At 48.7% G+C, this 25,643-nt stretch overlaps 1 protein-coding gene across 2 annotated transcripts in view; it reads right to left on the bottom strand.

Moving 5' to 3' along the window:
• The window catches only part of SH3KBP1 (SH3 domain containing kinase binding protein 1), a 1,226,118-nt gene that overhangs the window by 270,609 nt on the left and 929,866 nt on the right, over positions 1-25,643 (bottom strand). For both annotated transcript variants that reach the window (XM_085622521.1, XM_085622520.1), the window contains one exon: positions 22,043-22,150. In XM_085622521.1, the coding sequence (XP_085478647.1) occupies positions 22,043-22,150 (108 nt within the window). The remainder of the gene's footprint in view (positions 1-22,042; positions 22,151-25,643) is intronic.

Here is a 25,643-nt window from a genome sequence, read left to right as displayed (position 1 = left end):
CTCCCCAGTTGATAGTCCCCGTGTCTTTCCGGGAGCAGGTCCTCTTCTTTGCTCATGCACACCTCATCGCAGGCCACAGTGGTAAGGAGAAAACTACGGACAATATAACGGGTTTCTTCTACTGGCCTGGGGTATATAAAGACGTCTACAATTATTGCATGAAATGTGAGATATGCCAGAGGAAAAACATACACCGCCCCCCTGCAGCTCCGTTACAGCCTTTGCCAACCATTGGAACCCCGTTTGAAAGGGTGGGAATGGATCTGATCGGGCCATTGCCGAAATCGTCGAAGGGTCACTTATACGCCCTCGTGGTTGTTGATTATGCCACAAGATTCATTGAGGCTTTTCCTTTAAGAACCCCGACTACGGCTCACATAGCCGAGAAATTTGTGGAGTTGTTCTCCAGGGTAGGATTTCCTAAAGAGATCCTAACCGATCAAGGTACACCCTTCACCTCCAAACTCATGAAAGAAGTCTGCAAAACCCTAGACATACATCACTTACGGACCTCGGTGTACCACCCGCAAACAGACGGTCTCGTCGAGAAGTATAACCACTGGCCCTGTATGTATTGAGGGCACAAAAACAGAGCAGTTTAGGCTGTTCAGCCTTTGAATTATTATACGGGCGACAACCCAGATCCTTGTTAGAAATCACCAAAGACATTTGGGAATCTGAAGAAGATCAGGAACAGAGATCCCTCCTAGAATACACCCATCAACTCAGGTCCAAACTGGGGAAGCTACGGACCCTAGCCTGCTCCAATTTGGAACACCAGCAGATGAAGCAAAAACGGTATTATGATCAGGGGACGAAGCTCCGTAGATTGCAGAAAGGAGACTGGGCCCTACTTCTCCTGCCCTCTATCGCTAACAAAACCAAAACCGAGTGGGTGGGACCTTACGAAGTCCTGGAGACGATTGGAGATACAACATATAGGTTACGGGTATCCCCCTCCAAAACCCAAATATATCACATAAATTGGCTGAAGAAATGGATAGGCCCGCCTCCGCGAACCACACATTTACTCATACCCACGGCTCACAGCACAGCCTCCAGGATAGAAGAGCTTATTGTAAACAAAGAAATCTCCTCTCAATAGAAAAGGGAACTCATGGAGACGCTATACCCGTTTGAAGATATATTTTCAGATCTTCCCGGGAGGACTACCCTGGTTGAACATATAATTGAGACCCATCCGGGAAAGAAGGTGAAACAACGACCATACAGAATCCCTGCGGCCCACCGGGAAGCCATAAGGAAAGAAGTTAATGACATGCTGCAGTTAGGAGTCATCCAGCCGTCCCGGAGTGAGTGGGCTTCGCCTATTGTGATGGTCCCAAAACCCGACGGATCACGACGTTTTTGTATGGACTTCCGCGCACTGAACGCCATCTCAACGTTTGATGCCTATCCGATTCCGCGGGTAGACGAACTGATCGAGAGACTTGGAGACGCTATGTTCATCACCACGCTTGACCTCACGAAGGGGTACTGGCAGGTGCCCCTTAGAGAAAGCGACAGGAAGAAGACAGCATTTATCACCGAAGAGGGACTGTTCGAGTTCACTGTCCTTCCCTTCGGGCTCCATGGGGCACCTGCCACATTTCAACGCCTGATGAACACCATCCTGAAGCCCTACACATCTTTCTGTTCAGCATATCTTGACGATATCGTCATATACAGTAAACACTGGGGAGAGCACTTGCAACATGTGCAGAAGATCCTACTCGCCTTAAAGAATGCAGGCTTGCACATTAATGCAAAAAAATCCCGAGCCGCATTTCACCGGGTAAACTATCTGGGCTTTGTATTAGGAGATGGTACCATAACTCCCCAAACAGAGAAAATAAGGGCCATTGAGGGTACCCCCTTTCCAAGTTCGAAGAGAGACCTACGAGCATTCCTGGGGCTCATAGGGTACTATAGACGGTTTATTCCCCGGTTTTCCGAAATAGCAGCCCCTCTTACCAACCTTCTCCAAAAAAGTGCAAAACCCCGAGACCTTCTACACCCTTCCCCAGAGGCTGTACATGCTTTTTCGGACTTAAAAAGGGCCATAACAACTCAACCAGTATTGGCATCCCCGACTTTTCCAAAACCTTCATCCTTGCCACCGACGCCTCCAATGTTGGTCTAGGGGCGGTCCTGTCACAGGAAGGGGAGGACGGGTTAGAACATCCCGTGCTCTTCGTTAGCCGCAAGCTCTTTCCTAGGGAGGTGAAGTATCCCACGGTGGAAAGGGAGTGTCTGTCCATCAAATGGGCTGTCGAAAAGCTGCAATATTACCTAGAAGGGAAGCCTTTCATATTATATACCGACCATGCCCCTTTGCGATGGATGTGCCAGAACAGAAGCCTAAACCCCAGGATACTTCGCTGGTTCTTGTCGTTACAGCCGTATGCTTTTACTGTGAGACATAGAAAAGGAAAGGACAATGGTAATGCTGATTTCTTGTCCCGGGTCTTTCCTCTCCCCGAATGGGAGACGCAAGGGGGGGGAGGTGTGTGACGGGGCAGGGGACAGGTCAGAAACAGGTACACCTGCAAGTCATTACTGGTCACCCGACACTTCTATACCCCCTTGTGTTATCACCCAGGCACCCGAGGACCAGCCCCGACGGGACGAATGGGCTCCTTACAATCCCCAGGACTGGAAGCCAGAAATAGGACATCGTGCCTTTAAGACGGAGTTCTCAGGGACCGAAACTCCTCCCCCCCTGGATGACGTCTCAGTCGGCGGGACTTCAAAGAAGAACGAGACCCGGAAGACGGCGGACGGCGTTTCCCCGGAGGCAGACAGCGAACTGGAGTGGAGGAGAAAGGCGGAGCGAGAACTGGAGTGGAGGAGAGCGGAGGAGAGAGAACTGGAGTGGAGGAGAGCGGAGGAGAGAGAACTGGAGTGGAGGCGAGAGGCGGATCGAGAGGAGTGGATGGAAGGAGTACGAACGAACCCCGACGAGACATCTCCGAGAGCGAAGGACAACAAGCCAGGAGGCCAACGTCTCCGCGAAGCGCCCTGCCACGTTCCCAGGGGAGGAGCGTGGCTGGAGCAGGTACGGGGTAAAGTCGCGGGTTGGGTGGGGAAGGGGAAACCGCAAGAGCTGTGACACCACGAGCCCTGATAGCCTCTGTACGTAGTCGGCACCCCTGTGTTACAGTAAACGACCCCCCCCCCCTGAACACCTAGGCACGTCTTGCATATCCAATTCACGGTGTCCCTCACTCCCGGTCCTTCTTCCCTCGTTGCAGGGCAACCCTCATAATTCCTGGTTTCCTTTATCTTTTGGGGCATAACGGACGGAGATACCTGGTCGGACCGTCAATACCAGAGACCGCCCTGACAGAAGAGATTAAGCTGAGGTGGCCGTCCAGACAACTCGGACCTTACGAACTTTACAATTTACCTGGCGGAAAGTCAAAGACAGTCCAGACAATTGTGCAATAAAGCCCTCCTAAGATTTACGAGCCTGATACTGCGTCTTTGTCACCCCGAACCCACTACAGCGGTATATCTTGATTCTCCACTTCTCTTAGGTAAATAACTCACCCTTCTGTACTGCACCGTTGTTGGACTTGGCCCTTCTGGCAGGTTCACCCCTGGACTTTTTGGCTTTTTATTGGTGACTTGGTGTGGTAATTTTTTTGGTTTCTGTGCACTTTCCCTGTGTCCCAGGGTAAAGTGCGTGCGTGCGCTGAGTGCATGTGGTGAGATAGGCCTGCCCTCCCATAGGAATGCATGGGGAATGTATGTGTCCCTAGTAGTTCCTGATGCGTGGGGTGTGCAGGCCCGAGTTTGGTATGTGCGGACTCGTGGGAGTGAATGCTGCGCGATGATGTGTGCGGCGTGCATGTACCTAGTGTGGAAGTGCCACTTCTAGAAGTGGGCACTTCTGTGTGCAGTGTGTCTGTCGCGTGATTGGCTGGTCGTGTCATGTGACGGGCTAGGGATTCCCCAGTGTCAGGATGAGTCACCCAGTGGTGAATGGGGAGATCAGCAGCTAGATGGGTGGGAGGAGTCCACCTGGGTCCTGAATAGGACAGGGTTTTCCAAACACAATGCTGGCCCCGCCCCCTGTGGTGCGACTGACGACCCTAGCCCTTCCAGTGAATAGAGTGAGGGGCTGAGCACATCAAGGGTGCTCCCCAACCAGCTGCGACTGGTTTTCCCCCTCACCCTGAACCCAGAACAAAGGGTTTGCCTGTATAAAAATGGGGCTGTGTCCCCACAGAAACTGTTCTCTGCCAGGATCTTACCTGAGGGGGGCTGCTGCTGCTGCTGGACCAGAGGACCGCCACTTGGACTACCTCCCTGCCTGGAGGCCCAGTGAGCTGGCTCTGGGTCCAGCCTTGCCCCCCTGCTCTTGAAGGACCATTTGTTGCTGGACTTTGGTGGCTACTGGCACCCCTAAGCGCCTGGGAGCGCTTTTATCTTGCAAATAGCGCTAGGAGCGCTTTTTATGGTACCCCCAGCGCTGCCAGAGCGCTTTTCCTTTGGCCGTAGCGCTAGGAGCGCTTTATTTGGGGAAGCCGGTGCCCACCCGGCGTTTGACCCGTCTTCGCGGATTTTAAAGCCTCCTGGCAGGTGCCCACCCTGCCAGGGACATTGCCACTCGTTGGCGGGTGCCCACCCCGCTTATTTGATCATTTACGTTGCGGGTGCCCACCCCGTTTATTTCCCCTACGTCGCGGGTGCCCACCCCGCGACGTGAAACTGTTTCCGTGATCTAAAAGTCACCGCTGCAGCCCGGTCCGGGCTTAGAGAGGAAGTCAGGCAGTCCTGGTGCTGACGTGGGCGGGGCTTGGCCCAGCGTGACGGGAGTTCCGGTTATCTGCCCGGGAGCGGAAGAAGCCAGCGGAGCTCCCCTGGGGAAAGGAGAGTCCCGCGCTGCCCGACGACACGAGCAGGAGGCAGACGGGAGCCCACCCCGCGGACCTGCAACCGCCGACCAGGTGAGGAGGGGCCCGGGGGGTGAGAGAGAGCCGGGGCACGTTTCCAGTGCCTGCCCCCCCCCCACGGGGATCCCGAGGAAACTGCCGGTGTGCTCCCGCCGAGGAAGGGGGCCATCAATATTGTAGAGCGTCCCCCGAGTGGGCCTCGCACCAACAAAGGGGGCATATTCGTTTTAGAGCCCGTGAAGGCTCCAACGACTGGGCACGTTGTCCTCGAGCCTAGAAGGCTCCCACGTACTCGGGGGCATTGGTGTAGTTTCTGAGCGCGTGGCGCTCCAACGACTGGGCAAGGTTTGCGAGAGCCCATCGAGGCTCCACCTAGAGGGGGCCCCGGCCTACCCCTGCCCCGCCTGCCAGAGGGCCGCTCCATCGTTGGGGGCAGATTTGTTTTAGAGCGCTCGTGCGCTCCAACGAGGGCATAATTTGTAGAGAGTCCAGAGGGACTCCCACGGGGCCATATTTGTTCTAGAGCCTAGAAGGCTCCCACGAAAGGCACATTATTCATTTTAGAGCCCAGGAGAGGCTCCACGTAAGGGCTGCAGATTTGTGTTTAACCAGGCACAGTGGTGCCACAGCATCTCTCCAGTTGCCCAGCACTTAGTGGGCAACTGCAACGTTTAGGTTGTGGCCTCGGTGTTCTGGCTTGCGCAGCCTGCGCCGGCGCGCCCTGACTTTTCTGGACGCAGGGCGTCCTTGCCCCTACTAGGCCAGAGCGCCCAGGGACTGCCACAGATAGTGGCTAATGTGAGTTTTTGCGCCATTGTACCTTTCCTGCACCTCTGAATGTGGTTATGCGTCATGTGCTTTGCTTTACACCTCTGAATGTTATGCATCATGTGTTTATGTGCTTAGACCCCTACAGGTATTGTGATACTTAGGTGGTTGTTTTCTCCCTAGTACAGGTGGTGCCAGTGAGGTCCTGATTCCCTGCGCAATATTTTCCTAAGGTGGTTAGGGTTGCGTAGGTGGTACTTACCTGATACCAGTAGTGACTGGTTGTGTGCTAGGTGTAATTTTGTGCAACAGTAATTTTATTTCCTATGTTCTAAGAGTGCTAATTCCGGACAGTGGTCCAGGTGGCCCTGTCCCCTGTATATATAATCCCTTGTAAATTCTGCCCGTGCCTGTTGGCACATTGTAGAGTGTGTGTTTTTATCTAATGTGTTGTGTATAATACAAAGGCTATTTTTATAGAATACCTTGTGTGGAGTTTCCTTTGTGGTGGGCCTTGGGTGTTGTTGCTGGGTGCGCGCGCAAACGCTTTACACATCGCCTCAGAGATAAGCCTGACTGCTCGTGCCAAGCTACCAAGGGGGTGAGCAGGGGTTATCTTTGGCGTGTAACTTCCTTGCCCTGACTAGAGTGGTGGTTTCTGTCTGGCTTTGGCGCAAGCCCTAGCCAACCAGGAATCCCATTTCTAACATTGGTGATCAGCGGTGGGATTTGGACTTGCGTTTGCGCTGTACCGCAGCAGCAACTGGCCGCACTACAAAACTCTGCATTTAGATAAATCACATGGTATAGGGATTATTGTTTTAAAATTGTTTTTACTTGTCATTTCTTTGGAAATGTGTTTTTGTGCACCGTGAGTTAGGTGTCCCTAGCTCGGGAGGGTAGATCATCCCCCTTAGTGCATTGTGTTTCTGGATTCACCAGAGGGTGGGATCCAGTGGTGGCAGCGTAATAGTGTCCTGTACATTTGTCCCCCGCCCTGCGCCCAGAGTTGGTACCTGTGTCACGTGGTGGTCAGGTTGAGGAATCAGGGGTGGTAGAAACTGCCTTACCAGTCCGAGGGGAGGGTTGTGTGTGTGGATGAATGGTGTGTGGCACTAGGCAAGTGAGTGTGAGTTCTCTGGGTTAGAGAGCTTGCTGAATCTTTTTGTGAATTGTGTGCTCCTGTGTTAAACGCAGACCCCTAGGTTCCCTGTGTGATCTTTTCTCTAGAACGTCTGCCAGAATGGAGCCTGCGTTTGATCTCAGTGATCTAATTTATTACAGTATGCAGGAGTTGGAAAGGTTCTGTAGAGAGAGAGGCATAGGGGTGAGAGAGTCAGACACTATGTGTGAACTTAGGGGCCACATGATCCAGTGGGTTAAGAGGCAAAGGGATCTTGAGCGCAGTACGGAAAGGGCCCAGGCCTCACACCTGGAGGGTGGTGGGTCTGTGGGGAGCCCTGAAGAGTCAGAAGAGGAGGTAGAGGATGACAATACCTGGACGCCAGTAGAGAGTGAGGACCCCATAGGTAGGGCGTCCCTTGCTGGGTCCAGCGTAGGAAGCAGCGCCTCATCCCTTTCCCTGTCCCCAGAGGAGTGGGAAGATAGGAGGAAAGAAAGGGAGCACCAGCTGGCGTTAGAGAAGCTCAGGTTAGAGCATGCTCAGGCTATGGCGCAGCTGGAGGCCAGGAAGCAACAGCGAGAGACTGAGTGGGTCTTGGCGCGGGAGAGGGTAGAGGAGGCTGAGAGGGCCTCCACCAGAGGCAAAGTAGCTCTGGAGGGTAGACTATCCCCTGCGCGCAGTTTTAATTTTCTGGGCTCCCCAGGGAGGGTTGAGTCCAGTGGTAGTAGCGGTGTAGATTCCAGTGTAGGAAATCCCAATCCCAGTCCCCCCAGTCTGGTACCTGTTCCCCAGGAGGAGGAGTTAAGGTTGAAGTTCAGGGGCAGTAGGAAACTGTCTCACCAGTCTTGGGAGGAGTTTGTGGATGAATGTGAGGATGCACTGTTTGATTGGATAAGAGTTCCCGCAGAATCTGATTATGATAAACTGTGTGATCTGATTCTCAGAGAACACCTGCTCAATTGTTGTGCACCGGGGTTGCGCCAACACCTGTTGGGGTGTGGGGTGTCTGCCCCATTTGAGCTTGGAGATGAAGCAGAGCGCTGGGAAAGGGCTAGAGGTTCTCTAGAGTCATTAGGGAGTGACTCCAAAAGTAGTGGGTCAGGTATCTTCCAGCCCAGCGTGGTGGAAGAGGCTCAGTGTAGCCCAGCTAGGTCCCAGGATAGCGAGGAGGGTGTAGGGGCTCACTGCCTGGCTCAGTGGAGCAGGAGTGAGAGGGTGACCGAGGGTCCCCTGACGTACAAAACCCTGCCTCAGGACTTGGATGGTTCCATGAGGGAACACCAAGTTGGGGACCTAGGCTGTCCTGTTAGCCCATTTGAGGGAGATCTCCTGGTGAGTAGAGGACCTGGAGCACCTGTAACCAGGGCTCCTGTGGTTCTAGAGTCTGGCAGTACCGCTCCGGTAGGGAGGGTACAGGAGACCAGTGTGAGGAGTGATTGGGGGATGAGTTTCCCAGTGGAAGAGCCTGTGGGTCAGGGACTACCCAGTTGGGCTAGGATCCCGTGTAGTGACCAGGGTGGCACCACTTCTGTTCTGGGGGATCTCCGCGCACTGTCAGGTGGACAGGGGACGGGAGATCAGCGCCAGACAGACAGTCGCTTGACGTATGTGTCCTTTGATAGCCTCAGGGGGATGGAGTGGAAATCCCCAGAAGTCCTGGAGTGCCAGGCAATTATTCCACCAAAGGTTCTAGGCCGGAGGCTGGAAGGCCAGGTTCGGGATCAGCCTGACCTGAAGGGTGGGACGTCTGTAACCAGCGTCCCGACCAGTTCTTCTTCCAGAGGTACCGCCCCAGTTGGTAGGGAGCAGGGCTCTGGAAGGGGGTGCAGAGGGTGGGAGAGCCCACCTCTGCCCCCGGTACAACCTGAGGGGTTAAACCCTGGGTTGGGATGGCGTTCTAGGTGTACCCCTCGCCAGAGGAGGAGGAACCCTAGGAGAAGAGGTAGGGGGAGGAGAGCTTTCCCTGAGACTCCTGGTCCGCCTGAGGGTGTAGACCCTAGGCTGGAGAACCAGTGGCAGTCTAGTCCTGTCTTTCAGAGAGGAAGAGTGGAGAATGGCCGCTATGTGCCAGGGGTTACTACCCCCCACTCTGTGGTTAGGCAAAGACCAGTGGCACCTGGGTGGCCTAGGGCCTGGTCTTGGCCGCGGACAGCTTGGGAGTACCAGTGGGGTAGCCCAGTTGGTCCAGACAGTGGTGTTAAAAAGAATTCCATGGGTTCACCGTGGCGTAGAACCGGAGGGTGTCCATGCAGTTGCGGGCCCGCGTCCGTGTTCTATCGCCCCAAGCAGGGAAGTCCATCACGGTGGTGATTGGTCTGCCCTGCGTTTTGGCTGGAAGGGGGTTGTGTTGGACTTGGCCCTTCTGGCAGGTTCACCCCTGGACTTTTTGGCTTTTTATTGGTGACTTGGTGTGGTAATTTTTTTGGTTTCTGTGCACTTTCCCTGTGTCCCAGGGTAAAGTGCGTGCGTGCGCTGAGTGCATGTGGTGAGATAGGCCTGCCCTCCCATAGGAATGCATGGGGAATGTATGTGTCCCTAGTAGTTCCTGATGCGTGGGGTGTGCAGGCCCGAGTTTGGTATGTGCGGACTCGTGGGAGTGAATGCTGCGCGATGATGTGTGCGGCGTGCATGTACCTAGTGTGGAAGTGCCACTTCTAGAAGTGGGCACTTCTGTGTGCAGTGTGTCTGTCGCGTGATTGGCTGGTCGTGTCATGTGACGGGCTAGGGATTCCCCAGTGTCAGGATGAGTCACCCAGTGGTGAATGGGGAGATCAGCAGCTAGATGGGTGGGAGGAGTCCACCTGGGTCCTGAATAGGACAGGGTTTTCCAAACACAATGCTGGCCCCGCCCCCTGTGGTGCGACTGACGACCCTAGCCCTTCCAGTGAATAGAGTGAGGGGCTGAGCACATCAAGGGTGCTCCCCAACCAGCTGCGACTGGTTTTCCCCCTCACCCTGAACCCAGAACAAAGGGTTTGCCTGTATAAAAATGGGGCTGTGTCCCCACAGAAACTGTTCTCTGCCAGGATCTTACCTGAGGGGGGCTGCTGCTGCTGCTGGACCAGAGGACCGCCACTTGGACTACCTCCCTGCCTGGAGGCCCAGTGAGCTGGCTCTGGGTCCAGCCTTGCCCCCCTGCTCTTGAAGGACCATTTGTTGCTGGACTTTGGTGGCTACTGGCACCCCTAAGCGCCTGGGAGCGCTTTTATCTTGCAAATAGCGCTAGGAGCGCTTTTTATGGTACCCCCAGCGCTGCCAGAGCGCTTTTCCTTTGGCCGTAGCGCTAGGAGCGCTTTATTTGGGGAAGCCGGTGCCCACCCGGCGTTTGACCCGTCTTCGCGGATTTTAAAGCCTCCTGGCAGGTGCCCACCCTGCCAGGGACATTGCCACTCGTTGGCGGGTGCCCACCCCGCTTATTTGATCATTTACGTTGCGGGTGCCCACCCCGTTTATTTCCCCTACGTCGCGGGTGCCCACCCCGCGACGTGAAACTGTTTCCGTGATCTAAAAGTCACCGCTGCAGCCCGGTCCGGGCTTAGAGAGGAAGTCAGGCAGTCCTGGTGCTGACGTGGGCGGGGCTTGGCCCAGCGTGACGGGAGTTCCGGTTATCTGCCCGGGAGCGGAAGAAGCCAGCGGAGCTCCCCTGGGGAAAGGAGAGTCCCGCGCTGCCCGACGACACGAGCAGGAGGCAGACGGGAGCCCACCCCGCGGACCTGCAACCGCCGACCAGGTGAGGAGGGGCCCGGGGGGTGAGAGAGAGCCGGGGCACGTTTCCAGTGCCTGCCCCCCCCCCACGGGGATCCCGAGGAAACTGCCGGTGTGCTCCCGCCGAGGAAGGGGGCCATCAATATTGTAGAGCGTCCCCCGAGTGGGCCTCGCACCAACAAAGGGGGCATATTCGTTTTAGAGCCCGTGAAGGCTCCAACGACTGGGCACGTTGTCCTCGAGCCTAGAAGGCTCCCACGTACTCGGGGGCATTGGTGTAGTTTCTGAGCGCGTGGCGCTCCAACGACTGGGCAAGGTTTGCGAGAGCCCATCGAGGCTCCACCTAGAGGGGGCCCCGGCCTACCCCTGCCCCGCCTGCCAGAGGGCCGCTCCATCGTTGGGGGCAGATTTGTTTTAGAGCGCTCGTGCGCTCCAACGAGGGCATAATTTGTAGAGAGTCCAGAGGGACTCCCACGGGGCCATATTTGTTCTAGAGCCTAGAAGGCTCCCACGAAAGGCACATTATTCATTTTAGAGCCCAGGAGAGGCTCCACGTAAGGGCTGCAGATTTGTGTTTAACCAGGCACAGTGGTGCCACAGCATCTCTCCAGTTGCCCAGCACTTAGTGGGCAACTGCAACGTTTAGGTTGTGGCCTCGGTGTTCTGGCTTGCGCAGCCTGCGCCGGCGCGCCCTGACTTTTCTGGACGCAGGGCGTCCTTGCCCCTACTAGGCCAGAGCGCCCAGGGACTGCCACAGATAGTGGCTAATGTGAGTTTTTGCGCCATTGTACCTTTCCTGCACCTCTGAATGTGGTTATGCGTCATGTGCTTTGCTTTACACCTCTGAATGTTATGCATCATGTGTTTATGTGCTTAGACCCCTACAGGTATTGTGATACTTAGGTGGTTGTTTTCTCCCTAGTACAGGTGGTGCCAGTGAGGTCCTGATTCCCTGCGCAATATTTTCCTAAGGTGGTTAGGGTTGCGTAGGTGGTACTTACCTGATACCAGTAGTGACTGGTTGTGTGCTAGGTGTAATTTTGTGCAACAGTAATTTTATTTCCTATGTTCTAAGAGTGCTAATTCCGGACAGTGGTCCAGGTGGCCCTGTCCCCTGTATATATAATCCCTTGTAAATTCTGCCCGTGCCTGTTGGCACATTGTAGAGTGTGTGTTTTTATCTAATGTGTTGTGTATAATACAAAGGCTATTTTTATAGAATACCTTGTGTGGAGTTTCCTTTGTGGTGGGCCTTGGGTGTTGTTGCTGGGTGCGCGCGCAAACGCTTTACACATCGCCTCAGAGATAAGCCTGACTGCTCGTGCCAAGCTACCAAGGGGGTGAGCAGGGGTTATCTTTGGCGTGTAACTTCCTTGCCCTGACTAGAGTGGTGGTTTCTGTCTGGCTTTGGCGCAAGCCCTAGCCAACCAGGAATCCCATTTCTAACAACCGTCAATGGAGCGAGAAGAAGCAAGACATCCTGCAGTATCAGGTGTCTGAGCCCGCCAGTACCCCGAGGAGGCCTCAATTTTGGCAAAGATAAGCTATAGGCACCACTCACGTGTTGCAGTACAGAAGGGTGAGTTATTTACCTACCCTAGTAGGATGCTTACAAAATAGCAACCGAACAATTGAAAAAGGTCCTGAAGAAAGCCCCCCGACCTTTTGGGCATTTCTCATGGGGCTGAAACATGTCGACCTCTTGCATGGACTATAAGGTGGTATAGAACAGTAGAACGTCTTTACACGCACCACTCTATTTTTTAACCTTGCCACCTCTTCTACCGAATAAAGTTTGTTTGGGGAGGAGAGCTAAGCAATTTTAATTTGTTCAATTTTCTCTTTTCACAATTTTTCACTCATTTCACCCTTTTCCTGATCACTACTGTCAAAACCAGTTGGTCAACCTCCAGGTGGAGGAAAGCATACTATCAAGAAGACCCAATGATTATGCTTTCACGTCTTAAGATAAGTGGAGAGTCAAGATATACCGCTCAATCGCTCCTGTACGTGCTTTATAGATAGCCGGCTTCTTTCCCAAATAGGGTTGATTTCCCTTAAGATTGTCTTGTATGTTTACATGGATATTTAAATCCCCACATAGAATTGAAGAGCCCGGCCACAGAGCTAACTCATTGTTCAAAAGTCCAGCACCTCCACCTCATTGATGTTAGAACCATATATAGAACAGATTGTGAACCGGGCACTCCCTGCACCAACCGCGCATTCCATAATGATCCATCGTCCAAGCTTATCCACTTTAACTCATTTGCGGGGTCAGATCAATGTATTGGCTAAGATTGCAACCCCCTCTTGAGGTTAACCCTTGACGAGTACATGCCAATACTGACAGGCCCAAATCTTTCACCCACCCCCGTTTATCCTAAGATATACGAGTCTTGTGCAGACACACCTTGTCAACATTCAGGTAATGTAGGCCCCTTGCAATCCTGCCCCTCTTGTTTCTATCATTGAGACCACAAATGTTAATGGAACAAATCCGAACTTTACCTCCTGCCATAAATTACAAAATCAGATAAACACCATTCCCTGCTGCTGCTTATAGACAATATCATTGTCAAATCATATATCATAAACAATTCCTGCCAACCCTGTACTTGACTGCTGTGACCTTTGACAAACATATTGTGACTTTTTATACCCCACCTACCCGCACAAATCCACCCTCCCTCAGAGCCCATCCCACCCCCCTACAAGTCCCCCCACCACCCCACCACAAGAAAGCTTTGGGACCACCCAGGTCTTGTGATGGATTGTCGCCCCCGCGCATGCCCAGCCCCACATTACCTTAAAGTTCCAGCGCCCCTTAGCATAGCTGAGGAGGGATACCCACCCTGCTTGTCTCCGTGAGAAGAAAAAAGAAAAACCCAGAACTACATAGTATCCTCACCCATCATAGCTGGACTTCTATGCCCTCAACCTAAAGTTTGAAAAAATTCCTTAGCCTTAATTTCTGACATAAAAAAGTGGAATTCATCGTGCCAAACCACTTTCAACGTAGCTGGATTCATCAGGAAGGCCTGAGCTCTGTTTTGGAACAGTTGTATTAGCTGACGTAAACGCCAGCAGCGCTCTACCGTACAGTGACAACAATCAGACCTGACAAAGAATGTAGAGCCTTCAAAGGAACGTTTCCGATCTGGGTGAGCAAGGTCAGAAATTGCTTGATGCAACAAGAAATTTCCTACATAAATCAATATTGCTCTTGGCTGACCCCATTCCTGAGACGTAGGTGCGTTCTGCCTAAAAGGGAACCTATGAGCACGTTAAATCTCCTGATCCCAATTGGCCAGCTCAGGAAAGGCTCCCTTAAATAGCCCAATCACATATTTTCGTGCTTTATCTCCCTCCAAGTCCTCTGAGATTCCCAAGATTCTTAATTTATTGCATCTTAGCCTGTTCTCAAAGTCTTCCAATTTCCAAAGGGTATTTGTCATTTGTGCTGCCAATGACTCTGTTGCTTTTTTATGTATTGACACTTCACTCTCCAGGGATCTGATCCTATTCTCTGCCTCTCCCAATCCTTCCGTAAATTCAGTACATGTTTTGGCCACTCTACCGATGGCCCCCTGCATTTTCCGACAGGTAGACTGCGTTTGGTGGCTCTCTGAGCGTGTTCCTTCCCTATGAGCCATAATGGTCTGACAGACTGATTCCAGTGAAACACTCTCAGGGACTGTCTTGGGAGCCTCCTGCATGGAACTTCCACTTAATGAACCTCAAGGGATGGAAGTACTCAACAATCCCAAAGAAGCCCCTTCGCCGTTGCTTCTATTTTACTTGAACTCCCCTGAGATATTGCTTTTTTCCCCTTTTTATCTGTGGCAACTCTATTGGAGGCTTCCCCCTGTTTCTCCTCTTGGCTACTTAGTTCGCTTTCCAGGCTATTGCTCCCCTCTTTCGACCAGTCAGAGATATCTGATGAGAAGAATTTATCCCTAGAGTCCAGGCCCTTGCTTAATACCAGCCTCAGCCACCACTGCAGGATATACTTGGCTTTGTACAGTGTTAACCAGGTTGTGACTGTCAATTCGAGTTATCATATACACATATATCACCCTATTAACCCACAGCCCTAAAAATCTCCTTGTCACCCAAAAACCCATACCCACCCTAAACATTCCCTTGCCACCCAAAAAGCCATACCCACCCTAAATCCTAGGCATTACCTTGCCAGCCAAAAACCCATACCCACCCTAAATCCCTAAAATTCTCTTGCCAGCCAAAAATCCACATCCACCCTAACCCCTAAACATTCCCTTGCCTCCCAAAATAACATACCCACCCTGAACTCTAAAAATCTCCTTGCCAGTCAAAAACCCATACCCACCATAAACCCCAAAAATTCCCTTGCCATCCAAAATCTCATACCCACCCTAAACCCTAAAAATCACCTTGCCACCCAAAAACCAATACCCACCCTAAACCCTAAAAATCCCCTCGCCACCCAAAAACCTATACCTGCTCTAAGCCCTAAAAACGCCCTTGCCCTAACATACATGAATACATATACACACACATATATATATAAAAACCTTAGAAATTCACTGAAAAAACCATAGGTTTTAAGGAAAGTTATAGTTAGTTGGACATTTCACTCGTACAAAACCATAGAAACTCCCCCGTTATAGTTAGTTCAGCTAATTATAACTCGCGCCCCCGCAATGCACTGCTGATGACGTCACATATTACATCACTCATCACATGGTCAGTGACATCACTGATGACATCACTGATGACATCTCAAATGACATCACTGATGACATCACTGATTACATCATCCATGTGATAATTTAATGCATCTTCTCACACCCTAATATAACCTTTGATACACCCACTCTAAATTACAGACTGCCATTCTCAAAACCATAGACACTCCAACACCAATAACTACATACCCACTCACTGATTCTTAGGTTTACACACACATCCACTCACTCACCCGTACAGTCACTCATACTTATGGTCACTCAGTACAGGACTATCATATGCACTCATACACCTATATAGAAACTCACACACCGCCACTCATCCATAGAGGTACTCCCACACCTTGTCAGTCATGCAAATAATTAATCACACTGTCATTTACTCACCTATAGAGTTATACACACACCAGCTCACTTACTCATACAAATACTAGCACACACTTACGCTCTTATACAATCACTGATACAAGCACAGACTCATCCATACAGCCACTCTCACAATCACACACTCTCACTTATAGCTATTTATATCCTCCAACACACATATACACTGCCTCTCACATAAGTAGTTACTTACACATATACAACTGAGATATACATTCACTCACTAACACACCCATACACACACTCACCCACCCATACAATCCATCACAGATGCACTCTTGAAACCATGCACCCAGTGAATCACCCACTCACACATCTATGTACAGAGTCACACACACCCCACCCTCACAAACACTCAGGCACCCATAAAGATACTCAGACAACCAATCAATAACCCATATAGACACTCATGTAGCTATTCGCAAACCCATGCAGGTGCTTACACACCAACAGACAGACGGATACAGACATTCACACAGTTTACTCACTAACCCATGCATTAAGTAAGATAAGTTTAATCACTCACTTATAGAGTCAGTCACGCACCTACTAAATCATCTATTCAGACACTTATACACCCACTCATTCTTCAATACGCCTTTCCCTATATATATTAAACATATTTAAACTTTACAGAAACACACAGTCACTGGATGATGTCATCAGTGATGTCATTTGAGATGTCATCAGTGATGTCATCAGTGATGTCACTGACCATGTCATGAGTGATGTACTATGTGACGTCATCAGCAGTGCATTGCGGGGCGCGAGTTATAGTTAGCTGAACTAACTAGAACGGGCGAATTTCTATGGTTTTGTATGAGTGAAATGTCCAACTAACTATAACTTTCCTTAAAACCTATGGTTTTTCCAGTGAATTTTTAAGGTTTTTTAAATGCTAATTTCTAACTATAACGTGCCTGAAACCTATGTTTTTTTTAGTGAATTTCAAAGGTTTTGTAAATGCTAGTTTCTAACTATGCCTACTGAGGTAGGACATGTGATGAAAGAAGAAACAACGCACAGAAAGAAAAAAAAGAAATGCAGAAAGAAGCAACAGAAGTCCACAAAGACGAAGAAAAGTGCAGGAAGAAGAAGAGATGTGCAGAAAGAACCAACAGAGGAGCAGAAAGTCCTCCTGTGCCCACAACTTTTTCAGACGGGTACTAGTGGGAACTGACTCTGACTAACCAGGCCTAAAGCCAGTGCTATGCTAAAAGACCCTTAGAATACAGTGAAAACACCTACATACACTAGGGAACACTATGCGTTGGGGTACCCCTGTGATTAGCATGACCTCCTCTGTAAGACCTTAGTACATAATAGGGCAGGGGGATTAAAACTACCTCTTAAAACGCGACACGGGGCGCGTTTGCACACTGGTGAAGGGAGGACGGGCCTGAGGTGACATTTGTGCAAACACTCCCTGTGGCCGTTTTAAGTTTGGGGATAAAGTCCCCTTGAATCCTGATGGCCCCTGGGGTCCAACTAGCCTCCAGTATGCGCCAGGGAGCTGCGTTGCAGAGAGGTGGTCCAGGCAAAGCCCCTTTTTACACCTATCTGCAATGCAACTCTGTGGCACTTACTGGGCATACCTGGTGGGTTAGTTGGCCCCCAGGGACCCTCAGGATTCAAGCGGACTTAAGTCCCCAACTTAAAACATGCCACAGGGCGCGTTTTCACACTTGTGACATCAGGCCACGCCCCCTCCCTGCACCACTATGCAAACGCACCCCCTGGTGCATTGTAAATTGGGGATTAAGTCCCCTTGAGTCCTGAGGGACACCGGAGGCCAACTAGCCCACCACTTACCTCCAGTAAGCGCCACAGAGCTGCGTTGCAGGGTGGTGTAAAAAGGGGCATGGCCTGGGCCACCTCTCTGCAACGCAGCGCAGTACTGGAGCTAAGTGGTGGGCTAGTTGGCCCCCAGGGACCCTCAGGATGGAAGAGGAATTAATTCCCCAACTTAAAACATGCCACAGGGTGTGTTTGCACACATGTCACCTCAGGCCCCGCCCCCTCCCTTCACTACTGTGCAAACGCACCCCGTGGCGCATTTTGAGCTGGGGGATAAAGTCCCCTTGAATACTGAGAGTCCCTGGGGTCCAACTATCCCACAAGGTACCTCCAGTAAGCGCCACAGAGCTGCGTTGCGGAGAGGTGTAAAAAGGGACCCTCAGTATTCAAGGGCAAATAATTCCCCAACTTACAACTCGCCAGGGGGTGCGTTTGCACAGTGGTGAAGGAAGGGGGCGGGGCCTGAGGTGACATGTGTGCAAACATGCCCTGTGGCGCGTTTTAAGTTGGGGGATTAATTCCTCTTCGATCCTGAGGGTCCCCGGGGGCCAACTAGCCCACCAGGTACCTCCAGTATGCACCAGGGAGCTGAGTTGCAGAGAGGTGTAAAAAGGGGCGTGGCCTCTGAACACCCCGGGACACTGCAGAAGCCGGCCCTGGGGGGTGGCGGTCCCCAGGTCCATCACTGACTCCAGGAGGGGGGTCGCGTGGCCCCCCTCCCCACATTAGCAAAGCCCCGGGGAGGTGGTGGTCCCCGGGGCTCAGTAACGGACCCCCAAACTTGCATAGGTAGTGCCCCGGGGAGATGGCGGTCCCCAGGGCTGCGGGGGGCAAATATTTTCAGAAATGTTTTAAAAGAACAAGCCCCAGGGGGTGGCGGTCCCCGGGGCTGCGGGGGGGGCTGTGTGCCTCCCCGCAAATATTTATAGAAAGTTCTGGGGGGTGGCGGTCTCCTGGGGCTGAGGGGGTCCCCTGGGCTCCCGCAAATATATTTTTAGCATGCCCCCGGGACTTGGCCCACCCGGGGGCTAATTAATAACGAAGCGCGGGAGACCGCGCTTCGTTTTTTTTATTTTCCTCCGCGCTTCTTGCAATTTTTTTTTTTTCAATGCTTTTTTTGGCCCTGGCGGTCCTTGTTGGACCCTCTAAGCAGGCCTAGGGAGTCAGGGTGTTTCTACCCTGCCCCCTTTCCTTGTTTTTTGCTTTTGTTTTACTGATTTCTTGTGCCTCGGTTCTACCGAGGCACAAGATGGCTGCCAGCACTTCCTGGTTTGAAGTGTTGACAGCGAATTAGAAAGCAGCTCGTGATCGGGAGGGTGCACAGATCCTCCACGCCTCTAAATATCGAAACATTTATTTTTGATTTTCTCAGTAACTACTGAACGGATTTACAACATTTTTAAAAAGGTCGCTTTCTGAGCCAAGCAGTACCTTTTTGCCAAATTTGGGGTAAATCCGTTCAGTAGTTTCGGCTGTAGCCTTGCATAAAGTTTCCTATGGGAAATTGATTTTTTGACTCTTATTTTTCGAATTTCTCAGCAACTACCGAACGGATTCAAACCATTTAAAAAAAAGGTCTCTTTCTGAACCAAGGGCTACCTTCTTGCCAAATTTGGGTTAATTCCGTTCAGCAGTTCGGGCTGTAGTCGGGTCTAAAATTTCCTATGGGAATTAACATGGAGAAAACGTGTTTTGGGACCCCCTTTTTTCTCGGCCCCGGCTAGCCGAATCACCCCGAAACTTTCAAGATAGGAGCTGACCGGAGCGGGCCATAAGTTTTGAAAAATTTGCGATGATTCATCAACCGGCGCCAAAGTTATTGGGAAAAGAAAAAACGCTTTTTGAATAGAAACAAGGTCCTAACTATAACTACCTAGGTAATGTACATATACATATATATGTGTGTGTGTGTGTGTGTGTGTGTGTGTGTGTATATATATATATATATATATTCATCTGCAAACCCTAAAAATCCACATGCCACCCGAAAACCCATACCCACTCTATAAGCTAAAATTCCCTTGCAACCCAAAAACCCATATCCACCCTAAACCTTAAAATCCCCTTGCCACCCAAAACCCATACCTACTGAAAACCCTTAAAATACCCTTCCAAAGCAAAAACCCACACCCGCCCTCAACTCCAAAAACACCCTAGCTTTAACATATATGTATATATAGTGAGCAAGGCCCTGCGTGGCCAAAACGCGTCGGTGTGACATACTGGTTCCGTATGTCAAATAAAATATCAGAAGGAAGAATTCTGAGTGCTGCGTATCCTTGTTTCTAGAAAAATATATGTATATCGTACTCAACAAAATGTGAGAATGGGAAGTGAGGAGACGGGCCCGTTCCTCTTCCCAAGTTATAATTTCAAAACAAAAAGAACGGGTTATCTATAAGGTACACACCTGAACCTAAATTATAGGTGGATGTATCCAGAAAGTGTACTGCCTAGGAAACCCCCAGGTTTTGAAAAAGAACCCTCACTCACCTACTTAGTAGGTGACATGCTTCTTCATAGGGTATCTCTGGACCCTCTCTCAGATACAAATTTTTATTTCACAAAGGACCCCAGACAATTTACTCCAAGTCAGAACTCTGGGAGAAACAGAGTGAAGTATTGATGTTTGAATCTACGCAGCACAAGGGGCACTTTGTTGAATATTTTGTCCCTAGACAGTATATATATTGTGCCCGGTGTTGTCTCTTTGCAGACCTTTGCTGCTCACTCTCTCACCTTCATCGCTCTTGAGACATTCTCTTGAGTAGAAATGGTGAACTTGTACTCCACACATATCACACCATGATGGGGAACCCTGAATAAAATCTGCCTGGCGCTTCTATACTTACTCTGGTTCCTTTGCCAAATGTGTCCATAATGCCAGTCTCCCACTGGACACTATGGCATGTTCATCAGGAACCATGATAGATACTCTTGTTTACCAAAAGCCTCGAGACCAGCCACAAACCTGTTACAACACTGACGCACAAGTAGAAGTCATGGGTATTTACTTATGTAGTCAACTCATTTTATGTGGTGCACAACATGTCCTGTGTCGCCAAAGCAGAATACTTTATGCTTATTAGCACCCAAAATTTTTACTTTATTCCTACGATTAATTAAGAAATAAAAAAGCAAGCCCAGTCAACAAAAATGTTTATGAGACTTGCAAGGGAGTTAACCTCTGGTGATGTAGGAGGCAGTTCCATTAGGTGTAGCATGTTTTTCCATCCTGGTCTCAGATACCTCAAGTGTCTGGTAGTTCAAGCTCGTGCAAACCAGAGAGATATATTTCTTTTTTTGGCAAGGTAATCTGGCTTCTGGGCGTCAGTGGTTCTGAGTGTGATGTTGGGTATCTTGAACCTGATGTGGACGAGACAGTAAAGTCCTTGATGACAGGGGACATATTGTCAGATTTCTGTGGACCAGTAATCAGAAGGACAGAGATATGTAACGTAGACTTTAGAGTCAGTATTGTGGCCTACGGGGAATAGCACTACCTGACCTAAGTACGCGTGAACTAGGGCCAGCGCAGTAGAGTTGAAAGTGTGAGGTGAGGGAACAGTGGCGGCTCCTCCGCTAAGGCGGAGGAGTGTCGCGCCACAGCTCACTGAGTGAGCAATTAAAAACGGCAAATAAAATTATAATAAATTAACGTTATAATTTTATTTAAATGTACCTGCTCCGTTGTTTGGGACGGGCTGATCTGTTTAGAGGCTGGGGGAGGAGTGGTGGCACCCTCCACCTGGGTGGAGAACATGCCCTGGGTCCCATTCCATGACTGAGGGCTGAACCACTGCGGTCAGACCAATCACAATGCTGCATTGCATATGCGAAATTCCTGAAATTACACTATTACATCATGTTGCGTAGTTTAGCACTATTCGCAACATAAATTTAGCACCAGCATATGAGAACAAAGCAAACGACCAGAACATGAGCGGCTGCTATTTGTTGCACTTCTTTTTTCATGCTATTTTTTTTAGCACCAAAAGCATCTTTGCATCCAAAGTGGATGTGAGGAAGCATTCCGCACTAAAACATAGTGCAAAGTGCCAGGTTTGCATTTGGGGTAATTGCACATCATTTCACATATTTGTTTCCAAAACTTAAATTACGCAAATGCAAAGAATGCAACCTTTGCACACCTCTAGCAGGATCTAGGGCTGATTTTCTGTAAAGTGCACAGTTTTAAAAAGAATTGCCTAGATGCAACACTGGCCATATTCATGAGCACATTTTTAAGTCATATTTGATTAACACTAGGACAGGTCACATAAGAGCGCTTCAACCCATAGGAAAGCAAAATGCGGGTAGAACGTTAATTAGATAAGTAGTTTGTTCGAGATCATGAAACTGAAAGCATTGGATGACAACAAATAATAGTACAATGCACAATACCCTTAACTCGTCCTACTTAATCACCAATACACCCCAATTTAAAACATGACAAAATGTGTTTTCTGTGTTAAGTTCTTTGCATAGTGCTAAGATTGTGATTTTCTTTAAAAGCAACTCAACAGCTGCCTTTCAACCCTTTTGAGACATTTTCTGTTTTTTAAGGGGTGTGCTGTAGTCAGCACCCACTGCTAACAGACAGCCATTTCACTGAATCGAACTCTGCGACTTACATTCATGTCTCTCTCCAGTTCAGAGGGGAGTGATTTCACAAAATTATCTGGAAACATCCCTCTTCTGCCATTTAGTTCTCCTTCCCACCAACCAGCATCTACACAGTCCTGAAATATAAAGAGAAAAAGCCTTGGGTGAAATTCCAGTGGACCAGTTGCAACTGATTTCTGCTGGGTCCAGTTATGAAATACAAGTTTCCAACAACTGCATATATGCACTGCCAGCAGGATTAACTAGGGTAATTCTGATGATTAAATTAAAATACCAAGTGAAATCAACAGAACACACTGAAAGTAAAAATCCATCTGGAATCAGCTAGAACAGTCTCCATACCAGATCTAGAGAGGTCTGAAACACATTGGTGAGCAACTGCTTCATTACACATTTTACTTAGTAGAAAAAATAACTGAAAAGACAAAAGTTCGAGTCTTAAAAGAGGAAGACAAGGTTCTTTTTTTGCTGTAGAAACAGTAAAAAAATAACCATACCGGATTTTCGAGTATCAAAGCAGGCATGAAACTGACAAGTGCATCCGTTTCTGCTTGCTCGTGCCAATATAGGCCCATATGCAAGATTTTGTGATAAGGAGGGCCAGGCATATAGGGGAAGAGCTTTGTATGAGGTCCTGGTGCATTTCTGGAGAAATATAAATTTTAATATTTTTTTCATTGTTGGTCACGTAACACAAAAAATCAAGTGTAATCTGATTGAAACGTAAGCAAGATGTGTTCACTATTCCCATTTGTTGAACTCCACCATATACCTCAATTGAGGTCCTAGTTAGGAATGTGTGAAGCAAGGGATTTCCAGCCCTCCCATCTGTGGGTGTCAGTAGGCTGTTTTATGATTCATTTGTGGCTTTTGACCTGCCAATGCGAATCTGTAAACCTCTCTTTGTAGCTTTTTTAACATAGTTGGGGTAGTTGAAAGGCGATTGTAAAACAAATAGAATCTTAAAGAGGGTTTCCATTTTAGGGGCGACTATCAAACCCATCCATGGCAGTCCATAGTGTGACCATGTGTTCAGTTCTTGACCTAGGGATCAAAGGAGATTATGTAGTGGTCGATATCAGGGTGTTGATTACTTGCAAAACGAGATGCGGATACGGTAATTAAACATATAAATATTGGAGCACTCTTGCACGTATAGAACCATGTAGTGTTATGGCTTGTTAATGTATTTTTCCCAGCAGTCAACATAAGAAAGTCCTTGCTTTCTCCTCTTCAAACAAGCAGTCCAAAACTTAAAAGAAGTGATGAATAGTCTTTTTAACTGTTCTCACAACATCATATAATATACAGACGATTCAGCCGACACGTGTTTCGTCCAACACTGGACTTTCTCAAGACTAATTACATGACATAATGATAACATAGAAAAGAAAAAAAGAACACAATTAATATGTCAGTCAATTATATTCCCATGTACCATATTCTATTAGGAAGCCCTTACATCACTGTATGTGTGCTTCCATGTTATTAAAACCAGGTAATGTGGGAATACCATCTCCACATGTATTTAAAAAAAAAATTATTGAAAAGATTTCTTAATAAGATTATCGCTTTATAAAACATGATATCACCTCAAAGTGATAATATGCCCGCAACCATGATATTAAACAAATAAAGAAAACCGTAAGTAACAATACATAAAATATATCCATGCAGTGCCCACCCCGGCACACTCACCACTTCTAAATCATTAGAAAACAGTGAGGCAGAGCAAAGAAAAGAATAGTATATGATCCAGAAATCATCTCGACATTTCACCAAAGATTTGGTAGGGAATGGATAGGGTTTGTGAAAGCGTCACATTGTCCGCAAATAGTGTATGTGTTTCTTGTCCAATTCTAACCCGAGAAATGTTAGTGTTAGCAGCTCACCCTCTAGCTATACATCCATGTACTGTGTAAATAGCAACAGAGATAAAGAGCATCCCTAATATGTCCCTTTGTATTCTGTATTAGGAAGAAGCTTGAAAGAACACCATTTACCACAACCCTTGCAGTGGGATTACTGTATCCGCTGAGGACCCATCTGTAAAACTGTCCTCTAAAACCCAGACATTGGGTTGTTTTTTCTAAGTAGGGTAAATGCATCCTATCCAACGCTATCTCAACATTGACAGCTAATAAAAGTGCTTTGCTTGTTGTCCTACGTACGTTGCCAATAAGGTGTAGTGTGCGATTTGTATTGTCAACACCTTGTTTCTCTAGAATGAAGCCCGTGTGATTGGGATTCATTCTAGAGATGAATTTATCTGGGAGAACAAAATGCCAGTAAATAGTTTAGCATATATATGAATGAGTGAAATAGGCCTATACGAGCTACATGGTGATTAGTTCTTGTTGGGCTTGGGATTCCTGCTATTTTTACTTCTTACAATATTGTGTTGACTGTAGCTGTGTTGAAGAGATGATCCAGTATTGGCACCAGAGTCTAACAGAACGTTTTGTAAAATTGTGGTGTGTAGCCATTTTGGCCTAGAGATTTGTTAGGTTTTAAGCATGACAATGGAGGAAATTACCTCTTCTACAGAAATTGGTTCCTCCAAAGTTTCGGGTAGGGGTTGGCTTAATTTGGTTATTTGTGAGAGTTTGAAATAGGGCCAAATGTTTACAGCGCTGTGGTCCTTCCCAGTAATAACATTCCCTGAATTAATTGCTGTTTGTTTGGACTCTGTGACCGGGTGGCAGAGAGGAATAAATCCAGAGTCTATCGACCAGCAATTTCCCACATTTATTTCCCACTATGTACATTTTTTATTTGGTTCATACAAGGACCCATTCAGCTGTGTCTACGTCTAATTTCTTCAGCTGCGTATATTTTGCATTCAGACTGCACTACGCTCTGGAAATACCCATTTCTCTTGTGTTTTGCTTCCAGTTCTTCCACTGCCTTCACCAGTTTCTTTCTGTTTTCTTTCCTTTCTTTGTTAAATCTGGCTAAAATGGCTATCAATTCTCCCCTAATAACTGATTTTATGACATCCCAAAGGAAGCTGGAGAGCACATCTTCTGGGTCATTATTTGTCATGTTTTGAGAGATCGCAATCTGTAATGCAACTTTATTTGCTTCTTGCTGCAGTAATCAATTTGATGCATTTTCAACATCAAGCTTCGAGCATGCTTGTTCTGGAACAAAGAGCAATATATGAGGCAGATTTGCCAGCATTGCAGAAAAGCTGCGATTGGAAAATTGATCTCAACAAGATCATGATGAATGGTTGGTTACTCAAGAAGCATCATTTTTTTTAAACCAAGTGCATTTCTTTTCTTAGTTTTTTTCTACAATTGAGATATATTTGGGTAAGGCCAGTTCTAAGGGGAATCTATACATGAACCAGTAAAATAAAAATAGGTGCAAGGCCCGACGATTTCTTAAAAGGAGCCTGCCTGTGGTGCTGTCCAAAGCTGGGGTTGCTAAATACAAAGGCTGCCTAGTCTTGAATCCACGTCAGACCGCTTTCTTCTACCACCCTACATTTCATATCTCATTATCTCACTCTTATATGCTTTTATTCATTCCTATCGTCTTCCTTCATTCTTTCTTTTCTGTCTTTCTCTCACTATTGCTCGTGGTCAAAGTCTGATGATGAAA

Source organism: Triturus cristatus, chromosome 8, assembly GCF_964204655.1.
Source record: "Triturus cristatus chromosome 8, aTriCri1.1, whole genome shotgun sequence".
In the NCBI taxonomy this organism is placed as follows: domain Eukaryota; kingdom Metazoa; phylum Chordata; class Amphibia; order Caudata; family Salamandridae; genus Triturus; species Triturus cristatus.
Note: the sequence above shows the minus strand (reverse complement) of the source record. Positions and strands in the feature narration are given on the sequence as shown.